A 19,484-nucleotide genomic window follows, 5' to 3' on the forward strand; every position below is an offset into this window, starting at 1 on the left:
CTTGAATGATTGTTCGGACTATACGGTGGTATAAATAACGATGATATTCAACATCAAATTCTGTGAAATCTGGCCGTTAATAACAAGGCGCTAATTCCTCAGCTAAGCGAGCATGAGAAGCAAGCAAATACGCTTGGCACCGGAATGCGCGACAATTGGTCGAAGCCATCAGATGTTTAGATGCGTCCCGGTAGCCGACATTGTTCGGCAGGCGTTTGTCAACTGTTCCGCATTCTCCTTAAACTATTAGCATCTCCGATATAACCGCAGGTCAAACAAATTAGCGGACATAAATTTACTATGTAATATACGCGACTGTGGTGGAAAATCTCCGCTAACAAGTTTCAGTGAACTTATGAATCGAACCACCGGTAGTATATAAATGTCCCAGCCGTTACCGGTAACTCAGTATATTTCAAAACCATCCCGTGCCCGGTCGAATTCACAAAGCAACTGCAATTATTTCGCACTTGTATCGTTTCAACGCGTCGCATTAAAGTCATGGCTAACCTCACCGTCTTTGTGCTACTAGCTATAATCGTTTTTGCCACAGCTAAACCAGCTCCAGACTACGAGAATGGCGGTAAGAATTAACCTGTTAAAATGGTACCTCAACTGTAGGGAATCAGACATCCACTTTTCAATCGAAGTTTCAATAAAAAAAAAAAAAAAACAACAATACGAATTTTCAATACGCACGACTTACGTTTCAAACTGTTATTCTTGTCAATGGACATTTTTTCTAGACGGTCAGGAGATTTTGAAAGGCAGAGACTCACGTTATTACGGTTTTCCGTCTTATTGGTACCGACGTCCGTTGACAGGTGACGACGGCGATGATTATGGCGCAGACGACGACGGCTATGCGAAATCGTCATCGTCTGACCATGGCAACGGGGATTCCGTTCCTCTTTACGAAACGGCTGGGTAAGTAGCTGTAGACCATTACCGAGTACTTCTGCTGATTTATAAATCCAACGACGTACTAATTTTCACTACCAAATAACGATTGCAGAGCTGGTTGGGGTCGCTGAAAAACGACGCGCTTAATTCATATCACCGAAGACCGGGAAGAACATAACGAATGAATACCAACTGCCCTGCAATGTATACCGTCTAAGTTATTGCGCTGCATGACATTTATTCTGTACTCTGTGTACCTATATTATACATATATATATATCTATATAATGACAATTTTTAATCGATTACTACTTAATATTTGTAGCTTGTTTTTTTTTTTTTATATTCAATTTTTATAACCAGTATTGACAAATATTTCCAAGTCATCAACGATAATGCTTCGTATCTACTGATGAGTTTTTCCACGTAAATATTCGTTAAATGTGTGTATTCGCTATTTAATACACTGTTAATTAAATTTCATATTTACTTATAGATATTCTTGTTGAGTTGTGTTTGGCATAAATCCTCTTCCTATTCCCACACATCACGATTTGACCAGAGAATAACTGATTAGGGTGCTAATTTGCGAGCTCGAAAGAGAAGCTGTAAAAACGGTTAGACGTTCGCAAAAACGAAATCTTCCTAATCATGTTATCACAATTTAGCGTGCCGCCGTTCGCACGCGCTGAGTCAATGTCAATATTTGGAATATTCGAGAGGGTACGAAGGTATATAACATTCGGCTGATTCTCGAATGGGACCAGTTTCCTCATGAACATGAGAAAAGCAGTTGACAGACCAAGAACAATGACGCACCCGTCATTCGTAGTGTCGGATCACTTCGTTCTGATTGCCTTGTTCTTCCTGACGATCGTCTGCATCTCCGAGGCTTCGCCCGTTCGTGACGGAGCTCTGGGTAAGCAACAAATCGTCCTCAATGTACTGTAAAATCGGAAGAGGTTTGCCAGTTCTCGGCTCGCTTCGATCGATAATCGCATTTCAAGTTCTTGTCAATCACGCTGTAAATTATGCTCAACTGGAAATGCGACAGGCCCGGAAGCCGACGCCTGGCACGGCGCTGTTCTTCACAAGTTCTACGGACCTTGGTCGGAAGTAAAAAAGGCCAACGGGGAGAACGCCGACTACAATGACTACGGTGCCCACATTCAGGACTTCGAGCCTGGACCCGAAAACACGCCGTCTTACGAACCGGAAGAAATCGACGGGCCCACCGGCGATTTTCAATCGAATTACGCCGAGATCGGCGTTGTCCAAGATCCGGGCTTCGCCTTCAAGACGCATCTTCCGGACGAAAAACAGTGATCTCAAGCCTCGAATCATAGAGAGAATCACCGCGTGATTCAGATCTTGGAATGATGTGTTTGAAACAAGTACTGGTAACAAAGACCGATCGTTTATGGTCATTTGATTCTCAACTTTGCAATTACTTATCCTCGCCCACGTGTAGTTGACTTTTCTGATATGACCATGTATTGTTTAGTCGTTATTTGTATCCCCATTTGTTATAACTAGATATAGATACAACGTAAAAGTGTGTAAAATGCACGGAATGTCCAACCTTATTTTTGTACAAATATAACGAGAAATAGACAGAGAAATAAATTTTTTTTTAAATATTTAAAAAGTAAAGAATATAATCAGCTTGATGCGTTGTTGTAAATAATCTCGACAAGTTTAATTACGCGGCCGTTCTTCCCTCTCATGATTTTCCTCAGCAAGATTGCCGGTGCGATGAGCTGATGAACTTTAGGCAGACGAATTAAAATATCCTGCTCTGCAGTTGTCTCCCCTCGAGAGGTGAAATACTTCTCACTGAAATGAATGACATTTTCGCCGTTTCACGAAAGAGATTACCAGGCCAATTTTGGGGTGCTTGTGTCAAGGCATTGTGCTCCCCAAGTTCAGCGCAGAGTCTTTACATCTATACATCCTGGTAAAGTAAAGAGTACTGAAATTAAGAGTTTGACTTTTCGCTCAGTGGCTCTGCTTGAACAGCAGTCAAAATGAACTTCTCCATGATTTCCGGATTACCGGAACTCCCTCCTCAAAAGAATATTCAACCTTGATTTTTCGGGGTCTTGATCAAGATTCGAGGGAATATTTCGAGGCAGTAAAATTTACGGAGGGTCGTTAATAAGGTGCTCAGAACTGATATGGCCGGGGTTTCGACGTCGGTTATAAGAATGGCCAATCAATCACACCGTGACACAGAGTCGCCGGATTGAAGAGGAGCTTCGGAGCGAACAACGAAGGTCAATAAATGCACGTACAAGCTTGGGAATGACGAACCGATTGATTAGTTAACCTGACGCGCCGTTCGGACGTGTGCTTGATACGAAGACATCCAAAATGACGAGCACGTCGCACGCTCGGATTCCCTATTTGCGCAAATCCAACACAATACGAGTCATCACCGTCAATTTGTTCGAAGGTGGAATGGACGTGAAAAAAGACTCTTGTCATGCGCGTCGCGATTTCGTATCTGATTGATTTGCATGAATATATGATATGGCGCATATTGCTTACATTATTCATCACCGCCATCTGCAATCCCACACAGTTAATTACAAAGCAACTTTCTATCCCAGTACTAAATAGACATTATCCTCGAGTTTATCGGTCTCCACATGCCATCGACGAGTAAATCATCCTCGCGTCTTTCAACGACGATAAGGCTTTCCAATCAAGCGTAGGTACCTATCCACCTACTGAACGGACTAACGACCAAATTACTGCACGGGGAATTCGCTAGTTGCAATACCCCGATCGAAGGCAGATATGACTTGGGAATTTACGCATGTATGTACATCAGGTATAACATGTTCTTATCGGCAACCTAATTTCGATTATTAAATCATCAGTCGGTTACGACAAAGCAATATTATACTGGCGTGGACACCAACAAACGCCAAGCTAGACAAACTCTGAGAGCTTATCAAGTTAAAATTCATCATAACCAGATCGATACGTGTGATCGCAGACTCCACAGTACATCACAACCTGCTTTTGCAAGAAAAATGACGTGTCATCAACGGTGTCATTACGCACTCATCATCGTCTCGATATTACAAACGTGAGCTCCTATTTATAACTTTCGATGTCATCCGACAATGTCCCGGTGAAAATATGTGATCGGACGTTACGAAAGTCCAGCTATAAGTGTTGGAGAGGGGAGTCGAGGCTTTATCTGCTCGATGGGTTGATAAGAACTCGGAAAGCGACAGGAGTTAGAAAAATTTAATCTTTGGTCAGATTAGAGGCGAGCCAGTTGCAGCGTGCCGTGAATCGTGCGGCATGAATAGTGTACTTCTGACCGTTACTTGCGGGTTGAATTTCGTCACAGTTTAATAGTCCAGAACTCGGAATAATCGCATAATGGTGAAGTACCACCCGCTGTTTCAAAAGCCGCAGGTTACCGCCTGGGCCTGCATCTCCCGGCGTTTGAAATTCATCTTTTTCTATGGGCTGTTTGTCGGACTGATTGGACTGGTGATTCACGTAGCCAAGGTAGGTGACGTCGATTTTCACAAATAAATACACGGTTGTGTAAATAAATATGCAGTTACACGTCGATTTACCAAGTAGTTATAACCGTCTGCACACTGGTAACATGTGCGAACGGAAGTAATTGTAGTGCTAGTAGATGACGATGCGTGTTGCACAGAGAAACAGCAGCCTGTCGAGCATCTACAACCTGCAATCATCCCTGGGCGATATGCTGGATTTGGAAATGAGATACCTGCCGAAAACAAACGGGTCGACCGGATGGAAGCAAACGTCGGTTAAAGAGGGACACATATATTCCGCCTACCTCGACACGAGACCAGAGCAAATTTTGCAAGAGTCACACGAGGGAATCGGAAACGAGACGACATGGGCGATGGTACGTGGTGGTAGTCGTGGTGATGGTGGTGGTGGTGGTGGTGATTTGTTTTTCTTACTTCCAGTGACGGTGTCAAGTTAGGAGAGGGAATGCGCGACAGGTATTTATCTCTCGTTTTCAGGTCAGAATCATCGCGATACTACCGAGGTACAATCCACCGGTGACTTGCGTCTACAAGTACCGAGGTAAACAGACCGAGGATGGCGAGACGTTTCTGATAAAGAAAAAAAAGGCGACTCGGACGAAGCCAGTAGCCATATCCGAGGGTTTCAACATGTACTACAGCGCCTTCTTCGTACTCTGCGATCTGACAATGTCGGCGAAAATGGACTACGAGGAGTATTACTCCAAGCAGCATCTGCCCTACGAGATAACTATCGCTCCCGGCAATATTACGGACTCCTACGAGCCGAAAAATGATTCGTTCGTACCGATTTTCTATCCAGAAAACGGCATATCGATGGCGGAGTTCTCCACCAACTTCATGGCTGTGTGCGTTCCCGTATTGCACCACAACTTCGACAGGGTTACGAACCTGGTGGAGTTCGTTGAATTTTATCGAATGATGGGCGTCGGTCACTTCACCTTCTACAATCGGTCGATCTCATCGAGGGTAGGAAAAGTTCTCGAACACTACAGAGACAACGGCGTGGCGACGATTCTACCTTGGGATCTACCACCCTACTTCATATTCGAGAAAAACCTCAGAGTCGATGGTATATTCGCGGCCCTCAACGACTGCCTCTACAGAAGCTCGTTCCACAAAAGTTACATGTACGTGGCCAGCGTCGACATCGACGAGTTCATCGTGCCCAGAAAACACAAGGACTATCTGGACATGATGCAGTACCTCGATCCAATCGGTCCCCATTTGCCCCTCAACGACCAGGCCTCCTTCTTATTCAGAAACATGTTTTTCTACCTGATGTTCGACGACGACCCCGTGACGCTGGCGCCAGGTATGACAACGCGCTGTATCCCGGCGATTCAGATAATTACAGTTTCGACGAAAAGTCAGCTTAGCCAGCAAAGTACCGGTGCAATATTTTTACAGAAATACCGAAGCTGTACACCCAGTCGAAGACGACGAGGACGATGTTTGCAAACCCCGGAAGAGAACGGAGCAAGTACATCGTCCGGAGTAGACAGACAGTCGAGCTGGGAAACCATCACACTTGGGAACTGAGGAAAACAGCCTCGGCATTCAACAAACGTGAGTTTAATCGAGAGACTGATGGAGCGGAGCTCTGACCGACAGATCGTTAATGTCATGTTTTTCAGGGTACAAGGAAGTCACCGTCGACGTGCAGGTCGCAGCCTCACAACACTACCGAAGCTGCGAGACGAACATCGAAACGTGCTGGTTGAGGCAAACCGTGAAAGACACTTCAGCCCACAAATTCACAGCGGCACTTGGGGAACGAGTTTCCAAAGCGTGTAAGGGGATTTTCGAGAATGGCTGTCCGGAGGACGTCGCAAACCAGCGACCGGACCGAGACGCCGCCAAGGTTCAAGTGGCCGATAAGGAGAAAGAAGCGGATAAGAAGGAGTCGAGTGCTCATGGTGAAGTGACAAATTCCAGTGATTTAAACCGTGAGGAAAAGGGCAGGTGAACATGGACCAAACAGAGTGTCTTTTGCACTCAGAATTCACGATATAGTGTTGATCAAAATTGTACATTCGAAATCGGATAAGCTGCTGTTACCTCTGTCATCTTCTGATTACGATCGGTTTATTGGACGTTTTAGTAATATATTTCTAACCGCGTTTCGAATCAACAACGAACACGATATGTTTCACCGTATAATCTCGCCTCGATGACGTTTATTTTACGAGGACAATATTTTTTTAGCACCTATATATATATATATATATATATATATATATATATATATGCGTGTGTGAGTGTGTGTGTGTGTGTGTAACATATAGTTATTATTCGAAGATGTAATTAGGTACGAACTCCGCGAACGAACTGAAGGAGTTGGAACCATCGTTTGAACGAACTTGTAAATATACAATGAAAATCGAGTTGTCCAAGTGGTTGGAAACAAAATCGTGATGGATCATGTACCGTTACACACCGAGTGATAAAGCGCACGTTTTCCTCTAACCAACCAGTGCTGGTAAACCCAGCATGGTCTAATAATGAGTCACTCGGCATCAATCTTGATCGATGATCCAGTTCGTCGTGTGGATTTTTCCCAGCGATTCCATGTCCAGATTTCCGATGTCTCGCGATGCTCACGATGTCACCGCACGCATACTGTCGCAGCTTCGCCAACAGATAAGATTATTTTACGTATGCAATCATTCCAAAAAACGCCGCGAGAGGGGCACGTTTTTCATCCTACAATCTGCACGCGCATCATTACAAAGTCTAATAAATTCTAATCGCTGGGCTGGCATCGAGCAATCATTTTCAACTCCTATTACTCGACTGACAATGAGTCACAGCACTTTGATGATGTTTACGAGCCGGAAGTTGGGTCGATAGTTAAAATACCTGATCAATCCCCGCGACAAGTGCCGACGATATATTAATATCAAGGCTTATTTGAGTTAGATTTTTCTTCGTCACAGCTAACGAGTGATTATAATTATTGAGGATTAATCGTTGGACGCGGGGTAAAATCAGCTCAAAAAAAAAAAAAAAACGAGTCTGCTTTGAATCATTTCACCTTTTCGTCACAGCGAACTTCCCCAATTTTAGAACGGCCGTCAAGACGTCGGATAAAAACTTTTCCAGTGAAGCGGGTCGAAGTCTGTTGATTTACTACAGACTGGTTTCAAAATTCAATGGAAACTTGTTGTCGAACTCCAATATTCGGGAGGTTCTACAATCAACCCTGGTTTCTCGGAGTTGTGGGAGATTGTTTTCGGACTTAGCAAACGAAATGGTATGAGACAAAATCACGAGCTTTTGGCAGCGGCTTGAAATCGATGGGCTGATTACGTGCTCTAGAAAATTCTCGAGTCAGCTGCACTGCGGTAAAGAGACACAGAGCTTGACCAGGTAGACAAATCGGAATGTCACTAAAAATTTCGATCACGTGCATAGGTGAGTGGATTTATGACTACGAAAGAAAGTTTACCGATCATCGGCAGGCTTGTTCACAATTCCGGACATCCGTATTCGCGCGTGTGAGCTTTCCACAAGTTGTGTACGAAAATTGTCTGGCGAATTCGTGCGCCCAGGTTCTCAAAGCTTCGAGGGCTGGAGGAGCGCATTAATGTGATTAGGTCCTGGGTGGCGTTAATCAACTCGAGACGGAATGCCGCCTCTGTGTAGCAGCATGATTCCCTGCGCCGTTTATCAAGCCTCCTCGCGCGGCGAAAGCCTCGTCAAAGATGGAGGGAACCCTGTTGACGGAAATTAACGGCCTTTTGGGACATCCGTAATTCATCGATTCACCAGTCCAAGCTCCTTTTGGAGATTCCTTACTTTTCCTCGCTCTGCGTTAATGAACGAAGAAGAAAACGAGACAGTGGATTCGGAGGTACAACATCATAAATCAACGTAATAAAGTTGTCGCGGTTAAATTTGATCGAAACAAATATCACCCTTGAGATACAAAAAAAAAAAAAAAACTTTCAACAATGCGCGTAATGGTCTCGAAATTTTTTATCGAACTCAACGACTTCCCGACGCCTCTGTTTGGTGGTGAAAGACTCAGCGAATCGGACCTTACCTTGGGAGTATATGGGAAATTCTCCATCGCTATGACTGTGCGTAAGCATCCTCGCCGAGTAACACTGCCACACCGCTTTTCGCTGTGCCTCGTCCGTTCTAGTCCTGGACCGAGCGGCCTCCTCGAGATCGTCGAACCGTAGGACCCTTGCCACTTCCGGATTGTAAATCTCACTTTCGGTAAAATTTGGATACTCGGCGAGACAGAGGCGGCGACTCACAATGCCATTACGGTGAAACAAGGTCTTTAATCCCCTCAACCATCAGCGTACTCGACGTTATTTTTACACTTTGTTGAATAAAATTATATAATATCACTGCCTCGGTTGTTATCGTTGTTATTATTTTCCACTATATTCAATATTTCCACGTTAATCCGTCACTTCTTTCCAACCAAATCACGTTCAGTTTTGCCTGACGGTGGGGAAAAAGGGAATTACGCTGGTTATAGAAAGGATGAAAAGACGGCTTACTCCGGAGTTGACGGCGAGCTTAAACTCCGTACCTAACTGCAGACCGAGCCGGGATACTGACGAGATATTGAACGTCTAAGCGCCAGCTCTCTGACGAGCCTTGAAAACTTTTCTTAAGCGTAACGGAAGGTGGGTACCTACCCCACGAGTATTTTTGGAGTGTTGCTACTTCCGGGAGTTAAAATACCGAGGACACCGCGCCTTTTAATCTTGACGCGTGCGCGGCTTGATGTATTTTTGAGAGAGTAAGACCGTGTTTATTTTTTTTTTTTTGTTTTTTTCGCTTTCGAATCGATCAACCATTTTCGAGAATCCCCTTTCTACACGCGTCGAATCATTTTGGACAAATTACGTCGCTGTTATCTAATAAGGGTCACGGCACCCCGATGGTAATAAAACCTGAGCTATGAATCACAACCCGTGCAATCCATGACCTGCCAAAGTGACTGTCGAACGAGTTGGCTTCTCAAACTGTGAGAGTATATTTTGTCCGTCGTCGTTTAATAAATTTCCGATGATCCTAAATAATTTTCACAGTAACGTTACCAACTAACTTCATCCTTATCGCACATTTGAGCGTGAATTTCGCGCCCGGGAATCAATTTTCATTGTTATTACTATCGCGTCTGTGGCACAAGCGACACGTAAATCCGGGAGGTTATTTGAAACGCGGTAATTACCTGTCCCTCGCCCAATTCAACGATCCGAAATCACCGAAATAATATTCCCTTCACAATGTAGGGGATAGTCCGTCTCTCTCATTCCAACGACGAGAAAAATGGATGAGAATACAGATTTGCGCCCTCACGTTATACAATGCAGAGACGTTCGGGAATTCCTTTCGTATTTCAATAAAATTTTTTTCCACACCGGGAACAGTGGCGATACATCATATTTTTCTCTTCTCTTACTCTTCTACACTGTACATGTATACGGCTATTTTCGTCTCCTCGTCGTTCACGGAGATTTATCGTCAATAAAGAGCTCTCGACTGGTCTCGCGTTTCTCGGTACGGCCGAACTTAGGAAACGGATAGCCAAACAGGTATAATATGCGCCTCGTGCGGCGCTTTCGGAATTACGTCAAACGGTATCAGAACCGAGATAGGAGGGGACCGTCAGAATTTCAAGGCTCAAAAAAGAGCTGGCCGTAAAAACGACGACGCATATGGCCATTAGGACGGTCAGAGAAGGGAGGAGATTCGGACCGGAGTAAAGATAAAGCGGAGATTTCTTTGAAAAGTGTGTAAGCGTAAAGAAAAAAAAATACACAAACGAAATAAAAATAATTTAAGAACGTCTTTATACAGGAGTAATTAACTCGCAATGACGATAAACCTCGAGTATTGTACGGACGTTAAAAAACAACTTGCACAATACGGAGTTCGAAAATAATCATCACACATACACACGTATTGTATATTCATGCGGATAATTATACATATATACATATATCGACGATAAAAAAGAACTCGCGTCCATGTAACAGATTATTCGTATCAGAGATATAATTACTGATTAATTATTACGCTTGAGCGCGTTATTCCCGGTAATGATAACGGAAAATATCACGTAACTGTTGACAAAAATACTGCCGCACCGCACTTGTTAAATCAAGAAAGTAGCACGTAAGTCTGGAGGCGATGAAACTCGGATTTTTCGTACAGTTGCAGCATCCGAATATTCAGACAAACAGGGCATGAAAAATAAGGGTTAGTGGCAGATCGTTCAGTATTACAGATCTCGCTGATTATAACGACGGGGGATAATCAGAACAGGGGCTGAAACTCGCTCATTTACCCTGCGTTTAACTTTTACCGCCACTAGGCGACGAGCCGCGAATCTCAGGACATTCGTCCGGGACGGGTTCGGTAAGCGAACTGAAACTGGGTCCAGCTGCGCTGAGGAGAGAGGGAGAGAACAGAGAATCGGATGGCTGGTGAGAGAGAGAGAGAGAGACAGAGAGAGAGGGAGGGAGGGAGGGAGAGAGATAGGGGCCAAACGGCGCAAGCTTCGAGCTTGGAGGTCGCGGGCGAGAAATGGGACGCGGGTTATAATGTCGGTGCAGGATCTCTTCCTGGGTCCTTGAGCGTCCTGCATGAGGGAGCAATCGTTATCGACTGGGGAAGAACAAGTCAAGGAAAAGGAGGAAGCGACGGATCCTGCAGGGTAAAACCGACTGCATATAGAGATCCGCGAAAAACCGAATCGCAAACAGCGAATGTAAAGGGAGAAAACGGAGGGTCAGATATTTGCGACCCTCGGCGGTGGAAAAGTTTTTTTTTTTTTTTTTTCACCCTCCTTTCAAACCTGGTAGAGAAACTCGGATTTATGGAATTGAGTTCGTCTCGACGAATGAATCAAATTTTCGCTAGCGCTAGCTTAGCGAAACGGTGAATTCGCATTGAGGAATTTTTAGCCTAAGATTATGGGGTGATGGAAAATCAAGGATGAAGAAGCAAAGAGAGGGGGGGGAAGATTCGAGTTTACTTGGAGAACGATGAAGTTTAAGGGGTTATTTTGTTTTTTAGTTTCATTTTTGTAATGTAAATATGTCGAGTATGTGCACAGAAAATTTCACGTCGTTCCGACAAACATTCTCCAAGTTACGCCAACATTTGCAAAGACGCCTCGGAGCGTTTAAAAGTGCTCTCGAAACTTTGAACGCGTCTTTTTCAAAACTGCGTTTATGAAGTCGGTGAGCAAAATTCGATCGATCGATCGATCTCAAAATTTTTACACAAGCTTTATGAATAAATCTTTCAGGCCTTGATCGAAGGTTTTTCCTCGCCGATAAATATTTTCCATTTTGTATTAACTAAATCTTTTTTGTTTTTTCATTTCGGATGATCCAGTCCAGAGATATATTCCTCACCGCAAGACGCTTTTTTCTAAAGGTGCTCCCAGAAATCGGTTATAGCAGTTTTAAAAATCGTTATTTATACAAACAAAAAATATCAGACTAAAGTTCAATAATTAAATTTGATTATCAATAAATTGAAATGTCTCTTCGTGAAGAATCCTTGAAAAATCACTCGTTTTCGGCCTCCTGAAGCATCGGAAGCATCCGAAAAAGGGATAGTGATTCCGATTCTTCTGGTCGATCGGGAACGTTTATGTACCGGAAAGGACGGCGATCACAGGTCGCGGTGTTAGGGAATAAGACGTTTATCTGATACGATTCAAAGATGATCCGAGGAGGCGGTAGACTCGCCCCCTTCAGGATTCGCGTTACATCAGCCGTCCGCAGCGGGGAAATGGGGAATAAAACGAGTCGTCCGAGGTTCGAGGCGACGCGTATAAAAATAATAACAGTAATAACAGTAATGGTGGAAACCGAGGCTGAGACGTCGAGTTAACTGCTTCGCGGGTTCTCAGGATGCGGGAATTTACGGCTGAGCAATTGAAGACATCAGGAAGAGACACGCGGGCTTTCGGATAACGCTTATACTTTTAAACTGTCGCTTCGACCTCCTGGCAATCAGGCGTGCTCAAACGATCCTGTGCAAGAATAATCATCCCCCTCTCCAGAAATCTGTCCAACATCAACTTTTACCACTCGACGTTTGACGAGGCGCTGACACAAAATCACTTTATTCCGATCCGGACACGCACTGCGCGGGGATTCCTCCCCCATTAAAAGTCGCGTGGTATGTAAATCCTTCAGAGAATATCCTGCTGCTGTATGAACAGCGAAAAACGGAAGAAGGCAAGACAGGCTGCGAGCATCCTTCTCGGGATTTTTTGCCAAAGAAAGAAGAAGTCGGAAGAAAGCTCAAGAGGAGAGAAACTGACCAAACGTACGTAGTATCCAGAATCAATGACGAACCGACTAAGACGAAAAGCAAAAAACTATACTTCAAGTATTCCCGAATTCACACTAAACTGCAGAATCACTATTAACGTTATCGCAACGATTCATTCTGAGGAAAAACGAAACATAATGATACATTGAAATTTTCGTCCCTTCAAAGTCGTTGTAAAAATAAGAAAATAGTGTTTTTTCCCAATGCTTCGTTAGGATAACGTTACCAACTTCAATCTCGTGAGTTCATAACCAGTCTAGCTTTCCTTCAATATCTCTGAGGAGAAAACCAAAAAACAAACCGGTTTATATTTGCGAATAAATAGAGAAGGACCGGTAGCAGCGTTTCCTTCCATTTTCCGCCTCGACGATGCCGCGCGTATGTAAAAGGTACCATAATTTTCATTGCGGAGCCGTAACCGTAAGTCGGACGGAAGTCGAAAGGAAGTATGTAATTTTTTATACATAGGTATTTGCGTGCATGGTTTATGTGCTATACTTATTTTCCCCTTCGTCCATCCCATTCTCCGATTTTCCGACTTATCCCCCCCATTCTTTTTCTCCGTCTCTTTCTCTCTGTCTCTCCCGTATCCCGTCTCACAGACGACACGGCCGAGGATGACTCTCGAATTCGTGGCGAGATTGAGCCACCGCGACGTAATCTCGACCGCCTTCTACTCTCCTGACCATTTTCGGGTTGCTGACAAAGCACCATACACCTACCCTGCACTCACGGTGTATGGGAGGGATCCTGTTCACCGATATATACGGACAAGCTGACTTCATTGCCGCGATTTGTGGGCCACTGATATCCTCCCTGTACAACAAGCCTTCCTCTTCTTTTCCTCTCCTTCTACCTTTGGCGAGCGGAACGACCTTTGACGACCTTCGAAGTCCCGAAGATGGAATAAAATAGAACGAAGCGTTTTCGCATCCATACGAAGCGCGCGTCTCTATCGCCGATCGCCTATCTCATCATTTTTACTTTTGTCTTCCTTTTTTCTTCCTCTTCTTCTCTCCTCAACTCATCCCTCGGGTCGGTGTGTAACGTATTGTACATGTCCTTCCCTTTTCTCTCCATCTTCGTGTACATGAGCACAGCTTTAACGCCCGCGCCGTGTCGTTCAGGAGCTGCAAGAGCAAACTCGAGTCGGCATTGTCTCCGTCAAGGGTGTGCCGCAGCATCTCGTCTCTCGCGAACCCTTGCTAAGATCTGGATATTCCTCGCGCTCGACGCGTACGTCGGCGTCATTAAAGTTTCCCACCTTTGGACCGACACTTTTTGCATTACAACGACTCTCGTTTCATACGCCACGTCGTAAGGGCCGAAAATTTCACGCTCCATATATTTCACGCCCCTTATACTTTTAACGATATGTATTTCCTTGTTTATCTCTCTTTTTTATTTATCTATATATACTTTTTTCCCATCAGATTTATCCGATCGATGAACGTTGTCATTTGCCAATGAATAAGATTACGCACGTGCGAAATAATAAACAACAATGAAAGTATTCCTTGATGATATCATATTCATATATGCGAAGCAGAGGAAGAAGAAGCAAATTGGATAGTATCATTTTTCTCTTTCCCGGTATGTTTTATCAAGTCCTACAGTGTAAAATTGACGAAGGTGAAATATTTGTGTGATTTTTAGGCCAAAGAAATTTCTCCGCCTCTCGTACGAAAGTAGGAAAAAAAAACAAAAAAATGTAAACGTGTCAAATTTATCACGCAACTGAATACAAAAAGATGACAATGTTGCGCGTAGAGATAAGAGAATATAGGTACCTGCGAGTAGTATGTACAAAAAATAACGGAGGAGTGTATGCCAGTCACGTGAAATACGTAAGCTCCAGAAATTGTGTGAGTTAGACCCAACGAGAATTGGGAACTTGCTGCGGTACGAAAGATTTCAAGGGTACCACCAAGGGCAGCAGTCTTTACAGTCTCTTATCCCCCTCCCAAGTAACAATTCGTATTAATTACTGCGTTGTAAGCACCGAATACAACAGTCGTGCCAAAGTTGTTGCGTATAACGCAGCCTTGAAGAAGGGATAAAATTTGATACAACCTAATTGAGTTACGAGTCTGAAACTCACGAGATAAGAAATAATGAACGATAGATGAACGCGATGAGCCAAGGAATATAAGGCTGAAGTTAGTAACGTTATTACAATGATTTACGTTTCGAAAAAAATCTTCATTTCACAATTGCAAAAATGTCTGAAATGCAATAAATCGTAATAAAACAAAACGTATTCATAATTTGAAAACTCGACTGCTTTAAAGTTGTTACAAAGTTGTAAAATAGTAAACCCCCCCACCCCGACGTGTTTCTTTGCGTGAACGTTACCAACTTCAGTCTCATCGAGAAATTTAATAAAAGATGCAAGATTTGTCAAAGCTAATCCATATCGCGTGCGATTCGGAGGGAAGGAGTTTAAATTCAAGAAAATGATGTTGACAAAGAAAATCAGAATCACTTTCCATGATTCCCAGAACTATGGTACGGTCCTGCTAATCAGCGAGCTTTTACCAGCGAAAGGACGAATCGCTCGTGGAAAAACTCTTTACTCCAAATATACGATGACTGACTTACCGGTATCGCCGTTTGCCTTGGCCTGTCGTTGCTCGGTCGAATTCTGCGAACTCTCACGAACAGCAGCACCGACCGCTACCTCATGAAGTGCGTCTTCCCCTGCTGCAAGTCGAAATACAAATTTAAAAAAAAAAACTCAGCAATTTTCAGCCGCTCCCATTTCTCCGCTCAAGCTGCTGGTTTAAGGATATCGGTATAAAAGGCAGCATGGAAAACAGAACAATGAAAATTTATTTCCAATAATCGTTTATTCGGATAAATAGCGTAGTTAATATCTATGCACCGGCCAGCATCGCGGGATGCTGCGTCCTCTTGGAAAGTCTGCTGGAACCTCGAGATCTGGCCACCACTCGTCCATGAAGCTCGGCGTCGACGCGACAGTTGTTTCATGGAAGTCCTGGTGAGGGTTGCGATCGATAAAAAGTGGAGATATTAACATCTGGTAGAAATTGTAGATATATCACAAAAATAATCGGATAATAAGTATCGATATTTACTTATGCATGAGGTTTGCTCGGATATATCGAGCTTACGGTCTGACTTGGCATTATAAACATTTGTCGAAGCATCGTAGGTAGAAAAGAGGTTGTAAAATATGAAAGAAGTTAAAATCCGAAATAATTTCTGCAAAAACGGTCCTTTCCCATTCATTTCAGGCGATTCGAAGACAATTCCAGTACTTATATCACAGTATGTTCTGTTCGAAGTCAGAAAGAACGGAAGGGTCGATTAAATTTACTTCTTTCTCTGTTAGGTATTAAAGCTGTGGGAGCATGTAATACGCAAGACACGCGAGTACGATGAAAGCAAATAAGATGGAGGATACGATGCCTACGAAGCACGACGACAACTCCTTGCGTATTCCGCGAGTGTTACGTTTCGCGAGAGCTTCGGGCAGTTTCAATTTGAGTATGGAGTGTCTGCTTACGCGATAAGTTTCGTAGTAATTTCGCTCGGGGCAGGAATTTTGAGGAAAGTCGCGTAGCAGCAGTCTTTTCCAAATTATGGGTTGCATGACGAGTTCATGGAATTCACGGGAGGTTTGGGCGAGCCTGGTCAAGGAGTAAGCGTCCATCATCCGTATGATCCGGAGCTTAATCTCTGCCGGAAGTCCGGGGAGACTGGCGTTCGGGATTCCAGCGACTGACAGCATTTCACAGCGTGCCGGAGTGGTCATGTTGTTTTTGAAGACGACCGAGAACTCTTTCAGGTTCAGGTAACGCCCGGCCAAATCCGAAGAGTAGATGTTCACGTATTTCACCGTCTGCAGCGCTCTGCTGAACACCTTTCTGGACGGATATGGCAGTACGAGGTTCACGACCAGCGTATCCCCGCACGGGATCGCCAGCAGCTTGCATTCCCGATCTGGCAATGGTTGCAATTGAAATTTCAAACTGTAATTTCCAGTGTCCGGCATTTTCCAGTCCGAAGGTATTACCAACGCTCTCTTCTTTCCGTATCTGCAGTCATTCAATGTAAAAGCTGTAGTATAGTTCATATGAATTTTCCAATTCTTAAGCAAAAACATTCAGCAATTTTTATACAGGATGCCAAAGAGAGCGAGCTTTTCAAGGATTTCTCGACATTCAAGAAAGCAGACAGATCTTTTCACGCGTCAGTGACTCTAACTCAAGGATTCCATTCCTTTTTGTGAATTTGAAATTTACGCCTAATGCCACGAAGAAACCGCTCGAAGTTGGAGCGTCATTTACGTATGGCGAGCGCACGGGTATCAATGCGATTTTCAGTACCGCGTGGTAACAAGTCCATCAACATGTATGTTTATTATACGACTGAAAGGGTGACTAGCAATATTCGCGTGCGTCGTGTTTCCAGTGGATCTTCGTGTGACCAGAAGTTTTGCCACAATCGTTCATAGTTTATACAAATTATATTTGAAGAATCATTCGTATTTATGCAACGTGAATTATTCTCAATCAATCGCAACCGAGTTATTTGCCGATATTTCGTTGCGAACAACTCGCGCTCAGAAAGTACGCGCATCGCGCCTGCACGTAGCTTACCCTCCACGCTGTGGCCACGGCTGTTCTTACCGACCGACAATTTCCCCGTTGAAAGATTTGCCGCCGAGCACGTCGCCGAATCGCATCGTTAGACTGCGCTAGTCGTGAGATAAAGTTTTTATCGAAAGCTGTCTCTCCTTGTCATCACGTGGTTGATTTGTAGGTTCGCAATCACGGACCTGGTCCAGTCGTCTGATGTTTCTTGTTTCTTGAATACGATCGAATGAGCAAGAAACATCGCGATAGAACGAAAAAGAGGATAGAAGTGAGCGAGAAAGGCGTAAGTTTGTAGTTTCGAAAGTGAACCCTGTTATCCATGCAATTTCGCAAGTACAAGAATTATTTGCATGACGTGTTATTTACCCTGCATCGGCGTCCGCTGAACCTGATCGCGCGATGAAAAATCCAGCCTCAGCCATGACAACTATCAACAGCACTACCATGTAGTCGTGGTGTTTCGCATCCTCTCCGAGTGTCTTCGCCAATTCTTCCAACTTCACGGCAAGTCGGATCGGCGTGCTCTCCTCGACGAGCACGGGTTCCGCCATACTTTCCTATACAGCGATACTCTCGCCTTTCACAACTTACGTAGGGTCGCAAAAAATATTTTCCGATTCGTAATTCAGATTAGTTTGACACTTCGCATGTCACCATGCTTCGTTCGCATTGGTGGTTAGTTGTCTACCTGGCGAGCGTCGTTCGAAGCTCCACCGAAAAGACTATGATCATTTGAATCGTGAACAAGCCCACTGTCGGTATTACTCCCGACTGCGATAAAGGCCCGCTTCTCGTACTGTTGGAGGATAACCCTGTTTCGCCTGGTTTTCACAACAGGAGCCGGAAGGAATCGATCCGCTTCACGAATAATTTGTTCTTCCTTCGTTGTTACGTTGCGGTAGGTACTGGAACGGTTTTTCCGGCCATACAGCACCCACTGACATTGCATGTATGTACTTCTCTCAAAAATTTCACACACTCCGCGGCGTCATGAGCAGCGGTAATCACATGTTTACCGTAACATTCTATACGCGTTATACATACACATATTTCACTCTTATCTGCGATATACGATCAGCAGTATTTAAGCCATGTTTAAACTCGGCTTATCACCGTTAAATTATCTAAAAACCGGCACATTCTTCCCTCATAATCGACGCGCTAAGCGTTCTCGAAAGAACCACACGTCAATCAGAACGAACCATTTCATCTCAAAATCGAAAAAAGACGGTACACTGTCTATCTGCGAAAGAGCCGCGGTCAAAGACAGTCGCGACTTACCATCCGAGCGGATCGGAGTTGCCGCTGCAGATTTCGGCACGATCGAGTATTCGAGTACTCGGCGTGTCAATCGAGATTCTTTCGCACAGTTTGAGACTGTCTTCTGACCTCGGTAGGTTTGCCGATCGAAAAAGGGGCATGGTGAAGAAAATCCGACGGCGCTCGGCTGCAACTTGTTATAAGGACGAGTCAAAAACCGTCGTGCGAGGAAAGAGCGAGAGAGCGAGAAAGATAGAGAGAGAAGCTGGATATATGTGACTAAGGGACCAAGGAATGCACGATATTTTTACGCAATAATAATATATTACAACGGTCCCGGATTCGAGTTGTACGGTACTAAGAATGTGATTCACTGACTCGTTGGTAATCGTGACATCATTCGGCTACCTAACCGACCTGCAACAACTTGTTGCACACGACGTGATTGTTTCCACGCGCGATACATACCGATTCTTTTCCCTTCCTTTCTTTTCCTTTTCCGTCCTTCCATCCTTCTCATCTGTCCTTCTCTCTTTCTCTCTTACCGAGTGCATTTTTCCTTTTCGTTATTCGTGTGTAAGCTCGAGCTGGTAAACACTACGGGCTCGATAACTAGGCCACAATATGCTCAGAGAAAAACTCACCCAGTAATCCCGGCAGCGAATCCTCATCGTTTGACACTTGCACTTTATCCTCACCACGCGACGAATTTGACACACACGATACCGTCGAGCCTTCCGATTCGGCCATTTTCAGGTTAACTCGCGCTAACCTGAAACTACTCGCCGCTCACCACATTCGAATCAAAACTTTTCGAAACTTC

The 19,484-nt window shown here is 44.2% G+C and overlaps 4 protein-coding genes across 5 annotated transcripts in view; 2 read left to right on the plus strand and 2 right to left on the minus strand.

Moving 5' to 3' along the window:
• Nucleotides 1-19,472, minus strand: part of LOC124224071 (phosphatase and actin regulator 4-A-like) — a gene marked incomplete at its 3' end in the record, with an annotated part of 76,880 nt that extends 57,408 nt beyond the window's left edge. Inside the window, 2 exon segments of the mRNA XM_046636510.2 lie at nucleotides 15,381-15,482; nucleotides 19,306-19,472. Of these exon segments, the coding sequence (XP_046492466.2) occupies nucleotides 15,381-15,482; nucleotides 19,306-19,411 (208 nt within the window).
• Nucleotides 1,683-2,539, plus strand: LOC124224074 (uncharacterized). The gene is made up of 2 exons (XM_046636515.2): nucleotides 1,683-1,822; nucleotides 1,958-2,539. The coding sequence occupies exons 1-2, from the start codon at nucleotides 1,684-1,686 to the stop codon at nucleotides 2,227-2,229; spliced, it is 411 nt and encodes a 136-aa protein (XP_046492471.1). The 5' UTR covers nucleotide 1,683; the 3' UTR covers nucleotides 2,230-2,539.
• LOC124224072 (uncharacterized) lies at nucleotides 4,058-6,679 on the plus strand. Its single transcript, XM_046636511.2, has 5 exons — nucleotides 4,058-4,434; nucleotides 4,592-4,810; nucleotides 4,932-5,769; nucleotides 5,865-6,023; nucleotides 6,092-6,679. Exons 1-5 carry the CDS (start codon nucleotides 4,303-4,305, stop codon nucleotides 6,421-6,423), a joined length of 1,680 nt encoding a protein of 559 aa, XP_046492467.1. The 5' UTR covers nucleotides 4,058-4,302; the 3' UTR covers nucleotides 6,424-6,679.
• On the minus strand, nucleotides 15,610-18,098 carry LOC124224073 (F-box only protein 7). 2 transcript variants are annotated; one of them, XM_046636512.2, is made up of 3 exons: nucleotides 17,768-18,098; nucleotides 16,309-16,840; nucleotides 15,610-15,819 (listed from the first exon to the last, which is right to left on the minus strand). In XM_046636512.2, exons 1-3 carry the CDS (start codon nucleotides 17,950-17,952, stop codon nucleotides 15,649-15,651), a joined length of 888 nt encoding a protein of 295 aa, XP_046492468.1. In that variant the 5' UTR covers nucleotides 17,953-18,098; the 3' UTR covers nucleotides 15,610-15,648. The 2 variants fall into 2 exon arrangements, with proteins under 2 accessions (XP_046492468.1, XP_046492469.1); XM_046636513.1 differs by having other exon boundaries at nucleotides 15,610-15,777; nucleotides 17,768-18,087.
• Nucleotides 19,473-19,484: the final 12 nt, after the last annotated feature.

Source organism: Neodiprion pinetum, unplaced genomic scaffold, assembly GCF_021155775.2.
Source record: "Neodiprion pinetum isolate iyNeoPine1 unplaced genomic scaffold, iyNeoPine1.2 ptg000081l, whole genome shotgun sequence".
In the NCBI taxonomy this organism is placed as follows: Eukaryota; Metazoa; Arthropoda; class Insecta; order Hymenoptera; family Diprionidae; genus Neodiprion; species Neodiprion pinetum.